This window comes from Schistocerca serialis, chromosome 3 (genome assembly GCF_023864345.2).
Source record: "Schistocerca serialis cubense isolate TAMUIC-IGC-003099 chromosome 3, iqSchSeri2.2, whole genome shotgun sequence".
In the NCBI taxonomy this organism is placed as follows: domain Eukaryota; kingdom Metazoa; phylum Arthropoda; class Insecta; order Orthoptera; family Acrididae; genus Schistocerca; species Schistocerca serialis.
Genome location: NC_064640.1, coordinates 447,087,137 through 447,107,662, shown reverse-complemented (window position 1 = coordinate 447,107,662; position 20,526 = coordinate 447,087,137). Strand labels below are relative to the sequence as shown.

Sequence of the window (20,526 nt, the reverse complement as noted above, 5' to 3'; positions counted from 1 at the left end):
GATGATGATGATGATTGGTTTGTGGGGCACCCGACTGTGTGGTTATCAGCACCCATACAAATTCCCAACCTTTGCTCAGTCCAAACTTGCCACTTTCATGAATGATGATGAAATGATGAGGACAACACAAACACCAAGTCATCTTGAGGCAGGTGAAAACCCCTGACCCCGCCGGGAATCGAACCCGGGACCCCGTGCCTGGGAAGCAAGAATGCGACTGCAAGACCACGAACTGTGGACACCAAGTGTTGAGGACACTCACCAAAGTTCTCCTCAAACACCCAACAAGCTGCGCAGTTTCGAAAATGCTCGTGCCAAGCTTTAGGGCAATCACAATCTGCCCTCGGTCAAAGTAAAATAGATCACAAACTTTCCCCATCAAAAATGGCTTTGAGCACTACAGGACTTACCATCTGAGGTCATCAGTCCCCTAGAACTTAGAACTACTTACACCTAACCAACCTAAGGGCATCACACACATCTATGCCCTAGGCAGGATTCAAACATGTGACCATAGCAGTCGTGTGGTTCCAGACTGAGGCGCCTAGAACTGCTCGGCCACAGTGGCCGACCCTTCCCCATCGCGCACATGGACAGCACACTCACCTACACTAAATGCACCATGCGTGTGTCTGAGTAGCAGTCATTCCTTGCCACGTGATGCTGCTGTCGCAGAGGTGGGTTTACATTGATAGCAGGGTGGTAGTCAATGTTCAGGCTTATCAGTGTATCTTCCACATCTCTTCCTGAGCTACTGGATCAATTTGAACCCCCCCCCCCCCCCACCTACATATCGGGAGGTGGGGATGGGAGTGAAAGGGGGAGGGGAACTGAAAAGGGGGGTGGGGGCAGGTGAAGAAGTAATGTAGCCCATGAGACATGGATACCCACATTTTATTCACCCACCATTTGAGAATGAGAGCACTTAGTCACTTGCAGTAAACTTTACATACAATTTCAACCTTTACAAAACTTTTTCTTGCTGACACCCTGCCCAAAACATTGAAAAGAAAGAAGTTTATTGCTTACTACATTTTCACTGTTCACGGAGTAAAACTGCCATATCAGGCATACCATTATAATTTATTTTTTCTGTGTTACTAACTCTGTTAGTAACAAATTTCACAGAAGTTTCAGCATATGGTGCTGAAAGTACTTGCAAAATTATAACACTGTTCAACACACAGTTCAGGAGACAAGACATCATAAACACTGAGTTGCATGAAAATGCAATTTCAGGGTCAGATTTGCTAGAGATACAGGTGAAATGTGTGTACAGATATGTGAAATGTGTATGACATGTGTACACGGGTGAAGCCATGGGTAAGATGCTCCTCCTAAACTCCTGGGTCAATTTCAACCTAACTCGGTACACATATTACTTACTATCTGGAAAGAAATACTGTAGGGGTAAGAACCACCAACCACCTACTGGGATAGAGGTGAAGGAAAGAAAGGGGTGGGTGAGGAGGAGATGAAAAGGTGAAAGGGGGAAGGGAAAGATGAACACAGAGGTTGGTAGGTTGATTGGTTTAAAACAGGGGAGGAAGGGACCAAACTGCATGGTCATTGGTCCCGTGTTCCAAATAAAACAAAGCCTCAAGTGTGAAAATCAAACATACGATATGTATAACACAGAATGGAAAGAAAGGAAAAACCACAACAAAGAAGGAAAGGCACCGAACACTAGAAGGAACCAAAGGGGACAAGAAAACAACAGACAGACACAAGAAACAGTTAGAAGAGAGTAAAACAAGAAAGCAGATTACAGTGGCTGGCCAACCACAAAAATAAAAAGGAGAAGCCAGCCACTTTGCAGCACATTAGATTCTCCACCCTAAAAACACTAAGGTAGAGGACACAGATGTTGCTGGGGAGCCAAATAACAACAGAGCAGAAGAATATGGGCCACTGTCAACCAGGTGCTGCACCGACACTGAGGCGGGTCTTCACGGTGCAGGAGGTAGCCGAGCATTGCCCAGACATGGCCAATGCGGCGCCGGCAGAGGACCACGGAATCCCTGCAAGAGGCCCTCATCGAGGACTTCCACACATTCGTTGTGTCCTTAATGGCTCGCAGTTTGTTGTGCGTACTGAGATTTTGCCACTCCTCCTTGCACCATAATAACAAACGCAGATCAGTTGTGGGGAGGCTGATCTCCAGAAGCGGTTTCCATGTAGCCTGTTTAGCCAGCCTGTCAGCAAGTTCATTTGCCGGGATTCTGACATGACCAGGGGTCCAGATAAACACCACTGAATGACTGGAGTGTTCAAGGGCATAGATGGACTCCTGGATGGACGCTACCAAAGGATGACGAAGGTAGCACTTGTCGATAGCTTGTAGGCTGCTCAAGGATCAGTACATAAAATAAAGAACTCCCCAGGGCATGAACGGATATACTGAAGTGCATGAGACATGGCCACCAGCTCTGCAGTGAATACACTGCAGCCACTGGGTAAGGAATGCTGTTCAACACGGCCGCCGTGAATATAGGCAAAACCAACGTGACCATCAGCCATCGAGCCATCAGTGTAAACCACTTAAGAGCCCTGGAACACGTCGAGAATCGAGTGGAAGTGACAGAGAAGAGCCACAGGGTTAATGGAGTCCTTAGGGCCACGTGAAAGGTCCAGGCAAAGATTTGGCCCAGGGCTACACTGTGTAGGTGTACGTGAATCGACCTTGAGGAGAGGTGGTAAAGGCAAGGACTCCAGTTCAGACAGAAGTGATAGAAGTGATCGCAAGTGAACTGCAATCGTGAGCCCTGACCTGGGTCGCCTATGGGAGACCCCACTCATATAATGTGGCAAGGATATGGTGTCACCAGGTGGTGTCATACACTTTTCCTAAATCAAAATAGGTGGCAACCAGGTGTTGGTGTCTGGAAAAGGCTGTTCGGATGGCAGACTCGAGGGACACAAGATTATCAGTGGTGGAGCGACCCTGGCGAAAGCTGCCCTGATGTGGAGCCAGTAGGCCATGTGACTCCAGGACCCAACACAACTGCCAACACACCATACATTCCAGCAGCTTGCAAACAATTTTGGTGAGGCTCATGGGCCAATAGCTATCCACATCAAGTGGGTTTTTAACGGGTTTAAGCACCAGAATGATGGTGCTCTCCCACCATTGCGATGGAAAGATGCCATTGCACCAGATCCAATTGAAGATGACGAGGACATGTTGCTTGTAGTCAGATGAGAGATGTTTAATCATCTGAGTGTGGATCCAATCTGGCCCAGGGGATGTGTCATGGCAATGTGCAAGGGTACTGAGGAGCTCCCACTCTGTAAATGGGACGTTACAGGGTTCACAGTGTTTGAGGGTGTGAAAGGCTAGGGGGGGGGGGGGGGGGTAGCTCTCCGACGCAGAGGCTCAAGCAAAGTGCAAAGTGCTCAGCAAAGTGTTCAGCCGTTTATGTGAACACCTGTTGGGGTCTGGTACCCAAAAACTAGTTTGACCTCTGCCCAGACCTGGGAAGGTGACGTATGGCACCCAATGGTCGACATTTACCTCTTCCAACACTCCTGCTTCCATCTTTTGATAAGCTGGCGAACACAGGCACGGAGCCATTTAAGGGCTATGAGGTGCTCCAGGAAAGGGTGTCACTTAGGCCACTGGAGAACCTGCCTATGCTCAATTGCCACAGCGACTTCCGGTGACCACCAAGGGACTGCCTTTCGCCGGGAGCACCCAATAGAGTGAGCGATCATGTTTTCCACTGCAGTAATGACTGTTGTGGTCACCCACTCGGCCAACACATCGATGTTACCATGTGGGGGAGCGTCAACGGTGACTGCAGGACTGAAAGTTTCCCAGTCTGCCTTGGTTAAAGACCAATGGTTGGGGGCAGGGCGGGGGTGGGGGGGGGGGGGGCGTTGCTCCCGAAGTATGTGGTGCAGGAGCAACAGGGAGGGTAAATCCCTCCATGGTCAAGGTGGCAGGTGTAGTCTTACAGCTCTGAGAGCCGACTGGAATTCGCTGAAATGATGGGGCTATCGCTGTTGTCGTAGCGGTGGCATAAGAGGAAGTCATTCACACAGGATGGAGTCATTCAAATTTCCTCTTAGCCTCAGTGTAGATCAGTCAGCCCAGGGTCTTGTACTCCATGATTTTTCTTTCTTTCTGTAAGATCCTGCACTCTGGCGAGCAAGGGGAATGATGCTCTCCGCAGTTAACACAGATAGGAGGTGGGGCACATGGAGTATTGGGATGCGAAGGACGTCCACAATCTCAACACGTGGAAGTACACCAGGAAGACATAGGGCCAAACTTCCAGCACTTAAAACATCGCATTAGGGGAGGGTTATATGGCTTGACATCACAGCGGTAGACCATCACCTTGACCTTTTCAGGTAATGTGTCACCCTCAAAATCCAAGATGAAGGCACTGGTAGCAACCTGTTTATCCCTCAGACCCCGTGCAGCTCATTGTCAGACTGCAAAAGAAGATCCCTGTAGAATATGAGACCCTGAACCATATTCAAGTTCTTATGGGGCATGATGGAAACAGAAACAGCCCCCAGCTTGTCACAGGCGAGTAGTGCCCGAGACTGGGCAAAGGATGCTGTTTTGATCAAGACTGACCCAGAGCGCATTTTGGACAAGTCTTTCACCTCCCAAAACTTGTCCTCTAAATGCTCAACAAAAAACTGAAGCTTCATCACCATAAAGGATTCCCCATCAGCTCTCAAACAGACAAGGTACCGGGGTGAATAAGCTTCACTGCCATCCTTAGCCTGGCATTCTTCCCATGGTGCAGCCAGGGAGGGGGACGATTTGGGGTCATACTTCTGTGCACTGAATTGAGTCCTGGAACATTTAGATACTGCTGGTGGCTGGCCACCAGCAAGAGATGATGTACCACACTTCATTGCATGTCATCCGCCCTGATGCCACCCACTCCAACCAAGGGCCCTCCCCACGGGCACCACCCAGCCTCAGCAAGGGTCACCTGGCAGGATGGCCATTGCCAGGAATCCCCATGCCCCAGGGTGACAGGTATCTACTCCTTGGCATACATAGGGAGTAAATGGCACAGGCATCAGCAGAGCGATCCCTGTGTTGTCAGGGGGCTACAACCAACAGGGTACATGGCGGCCCCACTACAACAGACTGGCTACCGTGCTGGATATCAGGTGCAAAGAAGTCCATGACATCATCAGTGCAGAACGCAACACTGCACAGTGCATGGTAGAAAATCCACCCAGTTATGTATCCTCACCCAAGAGAAGGAGAATGAGCGGGACTGCAATGCAACGATGAGAAAGTGGGCTAAAGATCTCAATGCACGATGGACACAATGCACCATGTAAGGCGCTCTTCCCCAATTGGCTCGCTCTCCAGAAAAATTTTGAAATACGAGGTCAAACCCCACAGGGGACCATCATATAAATGCTGAAACATGAGACACTCCTTTTAGTTGCCTCTTACGACAGGCAGGAATACCTCGGGCCTATTTTTACCCATGGACCCACAGGGGGGGGGGGGGGGGGGGGGGGGCACAGATAGGATGGAGAAGGAGATCGACAGCTAGGGGAGAGAGGGGAGAGGAGGAGATGGAGTAATAGAAGACTGGAAGAACTACATATGAAGGCAACATCTAGTACTCAGTCAGTTCCCCTATAAACGAGCTGGTTCCAAGTCAGACTAAGGGCAAAGGCATACCAACTTCACTAGGGCTATTCAAACCAGCCTTGGGTCGACGAATGGCTTGTTTGATAGTTCTCGAGAAAAAATCAACAAATGGCATAAACGTCTCTTATAGTGTTTTAATGAACAATCTCTCCACGTGCGCCCAAAATAATAACATCAACAACTGAAACAGCAAAAGAGTAGTGATTTGACTGAAACTCAGGAGAAGGTGTATACAGTGTTCCTGAAAGATATTAAATTAGCAATCTTACCCAGCTTTGCATGGATAGCACTAAGTATCTACAGGCGTATGACTTGTCTGGTGTATCAGTAATTTTGTTTACTGGCAATTGTAAAGAGTTATGATTAAAATTCAGAGAACAATGTTAGGTAACTTTCGTATGGTACAATGCACCATCTGCTATGCACAATCGGCCATGCAACATGATATGAAGCCACACAACACTGGTAGGAGGCACCCTCTGCCATGCAATACTGGTTCACAATATTCTTTGCTATGTAATATGGTAACATCATATGCCAAGCAACACTGGCATGACAACCTGGTGATTTAGTCTGGTAGCCTTAGGCTTATGATGATTCCAAGCAGTTCTACTATTTCCCACGAGATGGCAGTGGCATCGTTTTCACCGTGGAGGAGGACTTTAATTCATCAAAATGCAGCCAATTCACAATAAATACTTATAGATGATATACATGAACCTTCCTCATGAATCATTCACTGCATCAGTGTACCATATAAAAATCCCTAAATTATTTTCCAAGATTAGCCCAAACTTACACACAGAAAGTGTGCCGGGGGAACTGTAATTTGTGTACATGTAGAAGAAGGCCAATTTCAATATCAAAACTTGCATAGCCCTCTCAAATGCCTCATAAAAGTGTTTTTCATCTCTTGGCATAGATGTCGGGTTTGTGAACTGAGGTTGCAGTCAGATCCTTTGAGCTGTTGTAAATCTGGTGATTCAGTAAAAGTGCTAAGAAAATTAAAATAAAGTTTGAGCTGTTATGTATGTCCACTGCTTGTGTTAGAGTCAACTCCATTAATGTTCAGAATGCAGTGGAGTAATTCATCCTACTATACCAGATACTATTTACTCTCAATAGCACTGAGAAGTGACTATCAGGAATAATATAATGCAAGAATGATGGAACAATGGATAACCTACAATACAGTGAAGCTTGTGAAAATAATAAGACAATGAATAACAGTGATGTGTATTGCATTTGCTTACAAGTGACACAATTTTTTATGTCCAGTACCAATATAACCACATTAAAATAACAATAACCATTTGTCATAATTACAATATTATTTAACTATCATTTCAACTAATATCTTCAAAGTAAATGCAGAGAAACATCCCCTACGTCAATTTAGTTACTTAATATGTGACAAATAACACACTAACATTTTGACTGGCTGTGGGACATAAAAAGTTGAATTTTGTAAACCAGAACAGGGTGCAACACAATTTGTTTTCAGGCTGTTGAAAGATAATTCCTGAGGTACTTCCTGTTAGCCTGCTGTAGGACACATCTATGCATAAGGTTAAGAAACCATTCTTGACTGACCTTCAATTAGTAATGTTTCTCATTAAGCCAGTATTCAGTCCTAAATCACTTAGAATGCAAAAGCACGAATGTTTTGAAGTTATCACATGACTTAAGCCACAACAGTATCTACATCTACGTTTATACTCCACAAGCCACCCAACGGTGTGTGGCGGAGGGCACTTTACATGCCACTGTCATTACCTCCCTTTCCTGTTCCAGTCGCATATGGTTCGCGGGAAGAACGACTGCCAGAAAGCCTCCGTGCACGCTCGAATCTCTCTAATTTTACATTCATGATCTCCTCAGGAGGTATAAGTAGGGTGAAGCAATACATTTGATACCTCATCCAGAAACGCACCCTCTCAAAACCTGGACAGCAAGCTACACCGCGATGCAGAGCGCCTCTCTCGCAGAGTCTGCCACTTGAGTTTGCTAAACATCTCCGTAATGCTAGCACGCTTACCAAATAACCCTGTGACAAAATGTACCGCTCTTCTTTGGATCTTCTCTATCTCCTCTGTCAACATGACCTGGTACGGATCCCACACTGATGAGCAATACTCAATTATAGGTCAAACGAGTGTTTTGTAAGCCACCTCCTTTGTTGATGGACTACATTTTCTAAGGACTCTCCCAATGAATCTCAACCTGGCACCCGCCTTACCAACAATTAATTTTATATAATCATTCCACTTCAAATCATTCTGCACGCATACTCCTGGATATTTTACAGAAGTAATTGCTACAAGTGTTTGTTCCGTTATCATGTAATCATACAATAAAGGATCCTTCTTTTTATGTATTCGTAATACATTACATTTGTCTATGTTAAGGGTCAGGTGCCACTCCCTGCACCAAGTGCCTATCTGCTGCAGATCTTCCTGCATTTCGCTGCAATTTTCTAATGCTGCAACTTCTCTGTGTACTACAGCAGCATCCGCGAAAAGCCGCATGGAACTACCGACAATATCTACTAGGACATTTACATATATTGTGAAAAGCAATGGTCCCATAACACTCCCCTGTGGCACGCCAGAGGTTACTTTAACATCTGTAGACGTCTCTCCATTGAGAACAACATGCTGTGTTCTGTTTGCTAAAAACTCTTCAATCCAGCCACACAGCTGGTCTGATATTCCGTAGGCTCTTACTTTGTTTATCAGGCGACAGTGCGGAACTGTATCGAATGGCTTTCGGAAGTCAAGGAAAGTGGCATCTACCTTGGAGCCTGTACCTAATATTTCCTGTGTCTCATGAACAAATAAAGCAAGTTGGGTCTCACACGATCGCTGTTTCCAGAATCCATGTTGATTCCTTCAGAGTAGATTCTGGGTTTCCAGAAATGACATGATACACGAGCAAAAAACATGTTCTAAAATTCTACAACAGTCGATGTCAGAGATATAGGTCTATAGTTTTGCGCATCTGCTCGACAACCCTTCTTGAAGATTGGGACTACCTGTGCTCTTTTCCAATCATTTGGAACCTTCCGTTCCTCTAGAGACTTGCGGTACATGGAAAGGGGGGAAAGTTCTTTCGCGTACTCTGTGTAGAATCGAATTGGTATCCTGTCAGGTCCAGTGGACTTTCCTCTGTTGAGTGATTTCAGTTGCTTTTCTATTCCTTGGACATTTATTTCTATGTCAGACATTTTTTCGTTTGTGCGAGGATTTAGAGAAGGAACTGCAGTGCGGTTTTTCTCTGTGAAACAGCTTTGGAAAAAAGCGTTTAGTATTTCAGCTTTACGCGTGTCAATGCCATCATCATCCTGGAGTGTCTGTATATGCAGTTTCGAGCCACTTACTGATTTAATGTAAGACCAGAACTTCCTAGGATTTTCCATCAAGTCGGTACATAGAATTTTACTTTCGAATTCACTGAACACTTCACTTCATGCATAGCCCTCCTTACACAGACTTTGACATCGTTTAACTTCTGTTTGTCTGAGAGGTTTTGGCTGTGTTTAAACTTGCAGTGAAGCTCTCTTTGCTTCCTGGAATATGCCCTTGGCTGCAATTGCTGGTACTCATAACGTATTCATCACAAATAGGGTAGCCAGGTCTCCGATATTTCCCAGGTTTAGATGTATTTTGACCCTTTTTTCAGTCTCTTGTCTCATGTATTTAAAAGCATTTATCCTGATCTCATTCTAATATACTGTTTTTTTGGGTGAAGTGCAATATTTTTTCAGTTTTTACTGATTCAATGTCAGTTACTGAAATGTTTCACAGAAAATGCAGATAAATTTTCTTCCTGTCTGTATAACCAAAGAAATTAATTTCAGTGAGCTGCAAGATATTATTTTGAATTTGATGTAAATGAAGATGAATTGTATGGTGGGTTCTGTAATGTCAGGGGAAATTTAAATGATAAAGTCAATCTTTGCTGATAATGTTTTTGAGTAATGGGTATCTGTGTTTTGTGATTCTAGATGCAAACCAATTAACAAACAGAATTTGAAAAACAAATTTTAAAAAAGAAGAATCCTGTTTTGTGATAAGTATCTCAGGATCTAATGACCACACAGAAAGTGTGTTTTCAATTATGAATAATACGTGGACTGATGTGATAAACAGACGTTCTGTTGAACTCATTAAAAGTGAACTGCAAATTGTATTCAGAATTATTCAGTTGTGTGGAAGATAAGTTTCTTTCTGAATACCAATCAAATTATAAACATTCGTAATCATGTCTGTGCATTCAAGTGTATGAGTACAAAAATTCCACAAAAACTGAAAATTAAAATACTATACAAAACGTCAACAGTGTAGTGTTACATCCTACATGATACGACACGTTGCCAATTTTCAGAAACTCCCTTATTTCAGAAAACCTGGCAACACTAATTACCAATGACACCTACTATATCTTCTCTTTGCTCTCTATGATGCTGTTTTATATCAACACAGATTTCTACTAAGCCACCTTAACATCCCTGTTTAAGTATACAACCTATAAGCCATTGACAAGACTTAAAAAGCATATCCAACTCATTCCCTTTGTTCCTCTAGTTATTTGTCTGTCTTCCTGCTCTTTGCATTCTCAGTGTGTTTCATTCCACATTAATAATTACTTTCTAATATGATAATGTTGAATAAATTCAAGTATATTCCACACACATTTGGTATCACCTGATACTGCCACACTTGCAGATACCAGTCAGCAATGTTCACCGCCTTCGAATGAAACTAGTGTACTAAGAGGCAATGCAGCTATTAAGAGCAATGAGCTGTAACACTGCTGTCATGACAAAAAAAACAACCTTCATCAATGATATTTACAAAAAGTGAGACACACACATTTCAAAAAAGAAAGAAAGAAAAAAAAAAAACAACACAACAACTTACCTCTCAGTTCTTTTAGCCTCTTCTCTGGGAGAATTCCATGTTCCTTCTCCAAAACAACACTCAAAGCACTTATATTTTCTGAGCACGTCGACACTATATGGGCCTGAAATACAAAACATGTCAAACATCAAACTTTAATCATGTTTGCCATATGAAGAGCAATACTGAACTGCTGCCTTCTAATTAATGTTAGGTTTGTGGAGATCATATATATATTTTTTAGAGGGAAACATTCCACGTGGGAAAAATATATCTAAAAACACAGATGATGTGACTTATCGAACGAAAGTGCTGGCAGGTCGATAGACACACAAACAAACACAAACATACACATGAAATTCAAGCTTTCGCAACAAACTATTGCCTCATCAGGAAAGAAGGAAGGAGAGGGAAAGATGAAAGCATGTGGGTTTTAAGGGAGAGGGTAAGGAGTCATTCCAATCCCGGGAGCGGAAAGACTTACCTTAGAGGTAAGACTTACCTTAAAACCCACATCCTTTCGTCTTTCCCTCTCCTTCTCTCTTTCCCGATGAGGCAACAGTTTGTTGCGAAAGCTTGAATTTCATGTGTATGTTTGTGTTTGTTTGTGTCTATCGACCTGCCAACACTTTCGTTCGGTAAGTCACATCATCTGTGTTTTGTGTGTGTATTCATCTACCTGCTTCCTGCTTGATTCCTTTGATTTCATTTGATGGCTTTGATTATGCTTCATACCAAGTGATATTCAGAGGCAATCATGTATTGCTCTCCAATTCCCTCTGGCTGCAAAACAGCAGGTCCCATATAGACAGTATATATACTCAGCCATAAGCACCATGGCTTCTACCATCAAGAACTGTCTCATTAATATCAAATATTTTACATGACTTACATTATGGGCAGTTCACCTTGGGGATACAATAACCCTCTACAACCAGTAGTAGTCTGAACTTTTTGTCACACACTGAATTGCAAAAAGAAAGCAATATAAATAAACTTCCCATCATTTACTGCCATGAGCATGGGAGACTTCACTAGGAGGTCCACAACTGTTTCACACATTTGATACCACTTAGTAATTACTTGAGAAAAATATGCACTTTTAGACAACTACCTTGATTAGTGTCTTTCTTTATCAGTATTGCTGCAACGGAATATCTTGAGTCACAGTCTACCTGCTTTCACATATAAGCCCTCTAAATTGTGCTATAACAAATGTGTTTGACTTGGAGGAACCTAATTCAAATGCTAGTGGAGGAAGAGATTATCATAACCAAAACTTGGTCAACAGAGGGACAAGAGGTGCTTAGCATATAATTCATAACTATCAGATCCAAAGTCTGTAACAGAGTGAAGACAGACAATATTGCTGATCATCCATCTTCCGTCTGTCACTTGACATTGTTAAGTTGGGCAGGTGCTTTTTTGAGAGCAAGAGACTGTATTCTGGAAGTTCATTACAAATCCTTACTCCCACTCAATGCCCACCAGTAACACGAACATAACATTAGAGCAAACAAATGATAGGTTCCAATTTGCTACCCATTTTTTTCCACCTTTAATAAAATGGTGTCTTCAAAACAGTCCACAGAAATTAAACTTTGTGCATTTGGGCTACAAGACCACAGAGTATTTGAGCTTTTTCCTCCTAACACTGTAGCTTTTTATTGCACAATCCCTCCAAAGGTACCTTTGCCATCACTCACATCTTTTGCGTCTTTTGTCATTCTTCTACTGAGATAATCTGGAGTTTGATGGATTGTTTGTTTTTATTGATGACGACGACGACGATTGGTTTGTGGGGCGCTCAACTACGCGGTTATCAGCACCCGTACAAATTCCCAACCTTTGCTCAGTCCAATATCGCCACTTTCCTGAATGATGATGAAATGATGAGGACAACACAAACACCCAGTCATCTCAAGGCAGGTGAAAAGTTTGTTTTTATTATCCCTTAGTTTTGCCAATTATTTCATGATGGTTCTTCTGTGATGAATCCCTGTTGATTTTTGTACCCGGTAATGTGCGCCTCCTATAAGAGCCTAATGCCTTATTGGGCTGCAGGCAGAATGTAAACACTTACAAAAAAAACATCAGAGGGTCATAATAACCTAATAAGGAAGCTTTCCTTCCTTTCAAGTGAGAAATTATTTTAGCAAATATCTCTGCAGAATAAAGTTATAGTGCCCTTTCTACCATGTTGTTAAACCACTATTTTGCCTGGGAGGAGAGGGATCTGGATTTGTCTGTGTTATGATATAGCTTAAGACCATTTTCATCTTTGAAGACACAGCTTTCATTTCAATGCCATTTGCTGCAGAGGGAGGAAATGAAGTTGGAGAGAAAGAGGGGGGGAGGGGGGGTATGGATGTACTTTTTTAGTCCACATTTATTGAAGCACTATCACAGTAGCCATGTGAAATAATTTAGGAAAACAAATCAATGAAGCCAACCAACAAACCTCAGTAAGGTGAGCATGCAGCTAATACTGAATGAAGCTGATATTTTCTTAATAATTATCAGAAAAGTTAGAATGGGATGAATGATAACAGTAACACTGTGGTGAAGAGCATAACATGCTCATGAAATGAGAGCAATTCTACATCCGTGCGTGACAAAAAGGGGAGGGCATTAAATAAATAAATATAAAAAAATAGAAGAAAATGAGGAGATGAACATTCATCACAAATAATACAAATGGTAGACTGTACTGGAGGAGTGGTGATGCAAATCATTTTGCTAGTGTACACACTATTCACATGGAATGAGGTACAATAAAAGATGCTGGATAGAGAAGTTCCAATACTCAATTGCGATTAAAAAAGGAAAAAAATGCAAATTATCTGGGGTCATCATTCACGCTGAAGAGTGTGGAAAGATGGAATATATGCATTTTCACTCCCATTTTATCACAGTGGAATGCCTGACACACAATTTACAAATTAAATACTACACCTATTCAATTAATTTAGCAAAAAAGGTATGAGAGCAACTTCTTAAAAAGTTACTAATTGAATCCAAACTTCCTTTACAGAGCATTAGTTTTGCCTTAAAAAGTCATCTCAGTCAGATGGGATACTAAACCTTTCAAACCTCACCCACAGATACAATTTAATTCTCTTTCACTTGTTTATCTCACTATATTTTAAAGCAAAGACTATAGTAGTAGTAGCAGTAGCAGTAACACTACTGAGACAGCTACAGAAGAAAGAAGTATTCTGGAGAATCTTCTCAGAATGAAATTCAGTTTTTATATACTTAGCACCCACGAATACCAGGTTGGCCAACACTCACATATAATGATAGGCTTTCAGGATATTACCTACATAAGTCATGTGGCAATCTTTGATAGCGTAGGTGAGCTACACAGTACTGAAATACATCTCGGCCAGCAATGCAAATATACAAGGTCATTAGTTACGATGAGACATGCAGATTATGATTGTATGCTGTTTTAAGAGTTTTATGATGAATGTGTTAAAAGTTGAAGTTGCCATATGACAACCAGGGAGCTGTATACGATACATGAAATACCAGGTTCAGTTGAATGCTAATATAAGCTATGTCAGAGTTTAATTCTGAGTCCCTAAACCACAATGCAGCTCTAAAAGTCAGAAAGCATTACTATGTGTACAGTTACCATGAGAAATATGCATCAAGGAGTTTGTAGAGGGATTTACAGTAATTGCTGTATAATGGGCCTATACCTACTCTGCCAACAACCCACATTACAGTCAGGCTATGTGTGCAGCCATCTTCCTTGCAGAAGACGAACTCTACTGTATTTTGCACAGCCACAAGATGGCAATGTAACTGCCATCCAGAGGTCACTGGCCCCATGGACCTTTTCCCTGTGCAGGTCATGGGTGACCAAAAATAGTACCGGCTGTATCCTGCCACCTGGGGCAGTATTTAGGCCACTCATTGGTCCAGGAGAGCCAGTTCACCCTGAGCAGACTTCCTTAGCCAGGTGCTCACCAAACGCAGTAGCATTCCATCAGTCAGGAATATCTTTGGAGCTGCTACACTGATGATGCCAATTTCCATCTCAGTGATAAGCTAGGGGACCTGGTAAGACTTCAGGTCTTCGTTTCATTAGTGCTAAACTGGACTTGGCTGTGTTTCCTCGAAATATAATGTTGATACTGGACTGTCCTCCTGGGACCTTAACTTGTACTGATTCTAACTTCAGAACAATCACATCATTGTATATAGACTGAAGTAATGAATCAAAAGTTGTACCAAGGTCAGGATTCAAATCTGGGTTTCCTGTTCACTAAACAGATGCACTAACCACTATGTCACCCTGGTACAATGGCTTTGCAGAAGTGCACGGACTACTACAGCATGCTTCCCACCTCAAACAAAATTCCATTCACATCTCAGCCCACTTGGTATTCCCCTTAAACTCTAACAGCATTGCAGAGGTACTCCAACTGTATTGCTATTAGCACCTCAGCAATGAATGAGGTGGGGATCCTGCCTGAAACCCAAGCATAGGTGTTTTTAATCAAATGAAACTACATGGTTCCAGAGACCTTTTCAAGTGTCAAACATCTGGTGTATATATACACATTCAAGTGATGAATGAAAATTTGCACCAAGCCCAGAATTCAAACCCGGGTCTCTTGCTCACTAGGCAGATGCTGCGGTGCTATCAGAGTAAAGTTGGAGTGTCTCTATGATGCTGTTCAAGTTTAGTGGAAATACCAAGTGGGCTGGGGCATGAATAGGAATTTGGATTGAGGAGGGAAGCGTGCTAGGATAGTCCGTGCAGTTGTGCAAAAAGCCATTGTGCCACGGTAGCATAGTGGTTAGCACATCTGCCTAGTGAGTAAGAGACATGAATTTGAATCCCAGTTTTGGTACAAATTTTCATTTGTCACTTCAGTCTGTACATATACAGCAAAGATGCCCAAGACCAGAAAAAGTCTCTGGAACTATATAGTTTCAGTTAATCACATTAGTATTTGGACTGTCCCATCGGGACTCAAACTTTGCTAGTGTTGTTCATTGTGTAATTACTAAGTTCAGCTAAGCCACTGACAATTTTGATGTTTACTCTTTGTACACAAAGTGACTGTTTTGTTCACACCTTTGGCCTCCATGTATATACCTTGCTGTTATTTCCAAACTTGAGAAGAGACGTTTTGTTAATACTGTTTATTCTTATTCAAGATGTTATTGTCTTTCTAAAGTAATTAATTCTTACATTGTACTTAACTCATGGCAGTAGACATGTATTCTTTCTAGTTAAATAAATTTGTTATATAAATTTATATTACAAACTTTCATGTCAGCAGAACCAGGCGGACATACTAATGACAATGAAGAATGTGTGCATGAAGTTCCTGTAATGATGAAGCTAACTTGCCACAGGTACCTTCAGCAGGCCAGTGATATCAATGCATAAAGTAAATTTCTGTACAACAACTACAGTAAATGGACCTCTATACACAAACCATTTGTTTATAAATTCCTTTTAAAGATAGTTTTTATACATGTAGTCTGTGACCTTGTGGGTATAATGATTATTGTGTTCATCTAATTGTATGGTTACTCTGTTATAAACTCTTTTATGATGTGTGACAATCTTTGATTCTAAATGCCTAGTGCCAACCACATACTGAAGTCATTATTGTTCTCCATTAAACTGAGTTAGATCAGTTACTTTTAAGTAAATTTCATGTGTTAGGCCGAAGGTGACCTCCTCTTTGTATTTGCTACTGCCATAACCCGACAAAACCTTCAGATCAAACATTGCATTATGAAGTGCTACAAGTGCAGTCTTTTATGGCAACTCCTGTAGTGGTTATCAGTATTTTTCATACATCCATATGGAACTAGGAAATTGGGTTTATCCAACTCATGATATATACTTGCAATACATTTGGTTTAAGTACCGGAGACATATCAAAAATTTATAATACAAGGTCTGGTCAAAAAATTCTGGAACATTCATAATTTCATGCCAATGGTGTACTGGAGCGAAATGCAGCTGGCATCCCAGCACACACTTATGTTTAATGTGTAACTGCCAGAAGTTTCCTTGTTGTATGTCTGTTAGTTATTGTTCAGTGCTGTATTGAGTAGAACATTATGTCACACAGTTTGCAAAATTTTGAGATGGATTAATATTCACAGGAGATGTACATTAGTATGTTCTGAAGAAATGATTAGCATTTCAGTCACCTCGGTTCAGCAAGTGTCCTGTCGCCTAGTAGACACAGGGTCCACTACGGGCCTGATAACTTGTTCTATGCATGATGGCATCGATACGTATAAGGCGCGAATGCTGTCCTGTGATGTAGCCATCCATGCTGCATTCACCTGGTTCCAAAGTTCATCTGTGGTGACTGGCATTGGGTCACAGTGCTGCACCCATTGTTTCACATATCCCACACATTTTTCACTGGTGACAGGTCTGGTGATATGGCACACCAGAGCAAAAGGCTCACATCCCGTGACACCATGAAGACGTGGTTGTGCGTTGTCTTGCTGAAGAATGGCATCTGGGGTGTTGCGCAGAAAGGGTATGGCTACGTATCGCAGGAGATCATTCACATAGGTCACACTGGTCAATGCCCTGGATATGTACCAACTGTGGTTTTCGGGTGCACTCAATAGCGCCCCATACCATAAGGCCTTGAGCTGGCAATGTATGTCTTGTGAAAATGCAGTCACTGTGATGCCACTCCCCCGTCTGTGGTAAACCAACATGCAGCCATCATTTTCACACAAAGAGAACCTCAATTCATCAAAAAACACTATCTGATGCCATACCTGTCCCCAGTGATATCTTCCCATACACAATTGCTGTCTAGCATGTTTCTGCACATTCATCAAAAGTAAGCGGAGAAGTGGACAACGTGCATAACCCAAGCCAAAAGAAATGGTGACAGACTGTCATCCCTGATAGTGTACAATGTGTAACACTATCCCACTGTTGTGCTAGAGCTAACGAGGATGCAGATGTGTCCTGCAATGCCATCTGGATGAGTTGTTGACCTTCTCGAAAGGAAAAGGGGGGGGGGGGGGGGGGGGGCTGGTAGTGTGGCCTGACCCATCTCATCATGTTCTAAAGCCTTCTGTGAAACATTCTGCACACACCAGTTGCACTGCCGAAACACTTCGTCCCACACGAGCAGCAATTTCCTGGATTGAAGCATCACATTCCCTCAGGCCAATAATGCGCCCTCTTTCAAACTCACTGATTTAATGGTACATTTCATGCATATGTTTGTGAGTCATTCTGCACATCTGCTCAAATCACACTGACCCATTAGCTTCAGTTTATAGTGACAATGAGAGCTGCAGGCACATTTTACGGTAGGTCATATTGTACCGAAATATCAATGCTAAACTTGAACCTGCAGGCTGATATGGTTCAAATCATTTCTGTAGAAGATATAAATGTATATGTCCTGTGAATATGAACGTCCTATCTCTAGTCGTTCAAGGTGTTCTGTTATTATTCTGAACACGAGTGTTTTTGCATTCCAAATACAAAGCTAATCAATTTGTTTGCTAGGTACTTAATGTGTGCCTGCCAGCTCAAATTTTTCTATGCATTTAAACCTAAGAATATGCTGAGTCAGCTTCTTCTAAATGTTGGTTGTTGTGAATACTCTTAATCTAATCACATTTTGACTATTTGGTTTTTAATTGCATCATGTGAATCTTAGATATGTTCAGATTCAACCTACTTAGCTGAAACCAAGTTCCTAAGGTACAAAGGGTACTGATCACAGATTTGGGATTTTTTCTGAAACCTGATTTTCAATTAACACAGAAGTAACATATGCAAACATAACTGGCACAGAGCTGATATTTAATGGTAATCCATTAACACAGAGGAGAAACAGGACTGGACCTAATAAGGAGCCTTGTGGAACATCCTGAGATCATTTTTTTTTTTTTTTTTCCAGACAGAATAATAATTTGCCCCATTTAAAAAGATGCTAACTCTTTGCTTTCTGTTTGATAAGTATGATTGTAGGGCATCGCCATTAATGCCATACTTCTCAAGTTTGTAAATAAGCAATGTATGGTTTACAGAATAAAATACCTTCGTGAGGTGACAGATAATTCCTACCACCTTACTGCTCTTTTCTAATGATGTACTTATTTTCTCGGTGAAACTGTTCACTGCAACTATGGTGTTTTTACCTTGTTGAAAACCAAATTGATGGTTTACAATAACAGAATATTTTGCAATGAAGTTTTGGATTTGGGCAACAGCAAGTTTTTGAGGTGTTTTAGATATGACTGGGAGAATTGAGATAGGATGATAATTTCTGATGATCTCTCTTGATCCCTTTTAGACACGCGGTTTGACTTCAGCATATTTCAGTACCTCTGGAAACAGCCCTCTACAAAACATTGATTTATTATTTGAGTTGCGGGTTTGCAATTTTATTGTGTACTGCTTTAGTAACATTGGTGGCTACTCCATCCCAACCTGCAGATTTTTAGTTTTTTAATGCTAGGACTGCATTTTATACATCCTTCACAGAAATTTTTAAAAATTTTGTAAAGTTTTCAGAGTTTTCATTTAGGCCAAAGGGTTTTACTTTTTTGTGATAATCTGTTACTTTTACATCAGACTTCACTAGATTTATAAAGAATTCATTAAAGCACTCTAGTATTTGAGTTGGACTTACCTTCGTATCCTTTAATGTTAATTTTTGAAATTTCTTGGTTACAGTCTCTAACACCTAACTCAGATTTAATGACTGATACACAGCCTTTGTCTCATTTTTGTGGTTTAAAATTAGCCTGTTATTTGCCAATTGTTTTTCCACCTTGACAACTCTTTTAAATATAGTTTTAGAGAGTCCAACATATTCAATGATATCAATATCTTTATTACATTGGTCAGGATTTTAGTTAGTCTATTTTTTGACTACGAATAACCCTCTTCAGTTTTTTATATTTTATGTATTATTTATTCTGTGTCACTGAAAGGGATGTACAGTTTGCCTCACAATCTATTTATGTTTGCAAACTGCTACCTAATTCTGACGTTCATATGATTTCTCTATGCTTAATGTTGAGTTGTCCTGAAGTTAAATTCATTATGTCTCCTGTTTTGATAGATCTACACTGTCTGGAGGGAGGGGAAAAAAACAGAACACCAAGGAGGAGTTCTGTGACAAATGATTTTTCTACATCTGAAAGATTATGTCTATTCAAATTTCACACTAGTCACGTAAGAGTGGAGCTAGTAGCACCACTATGAGGATACAAATAAGGTTTGCTTTAAATACACACTTTAACAATCTTGAGTGTTAGTTACCCTTGAGACTCAAGGTGTTGAGTTCATGTTAGTCAAGAATGCCTTTAAGGTGACAAGATATCATTATCAACACCTCACTGAGTTTGAACAAGATTGCGTAATAGAGTTGCGAGAAGAGTCGCAAGAAGACTGTGCTATGTACTGTTGCATTATGGTATGTCAAATATTTTGACTTTGTTTTGCAAAAACTGAGTGGGGGTCATAATGTTGTGTTTACGTTAGCAATTCCCAATGATATCTATATGAAATGTGAATTACATTGTGAACTAATTCAATATCATGCTATTTTTGTCATTTCGTGTACAATTCACAGCAAACTGTTTTCTTTCAAGAAGTGCCTTCTTATCATTATTTTTGTCTGTACTTCTACTCTAAGCTTAAGAATATACTATAAAATTTGTGAACTTTTTTATGTGACTTAAAAGTTTTCAAACAAGTAGTACTCATTTGAAGCAGTGTCATTTTATTATCACACAAATAGTAACATTTTCGTGTATTTCTTTTTCCAGGCACAAATAATTTTTTCCACTTAAAAAACCTGAAAATCAGATCATGACTAGTAACAGGAAGAAAAGATGGGTCACTACCACTCACATGAGTAGCTTCATTGGAACTGGTAGAGAAATGCTGCCTTCTCAACCACCAACTCTGTGTGATGTTCTAAGATATGGGCTTCTGCTAAGACAACA

General features: G+C 41.4%; 1 protein-coding gene across 1 annotated transcript in view; it reads right to left on the bottom strand.

Annotated features, from left to right (window-relative positions):
• LOC126470344 (uncharacterized) overlaps positions 1 to 20,526 on the bottom strand; it is a 913,419-nt gene that overhangs the window by 122,400 nt on the left and 770,493 nt on the right. The window contains exon 18 of the mRNA XM_050098134.1: positions 10,561 to 10,663. Coding sequence (XP_049954091.1) covers positions 10,561 to 10,663 — 103 coding nt within the window. The remainder of the gene's footprint in view (positions 1 to 10,560; positions 10,664 to 20,526) is intronic.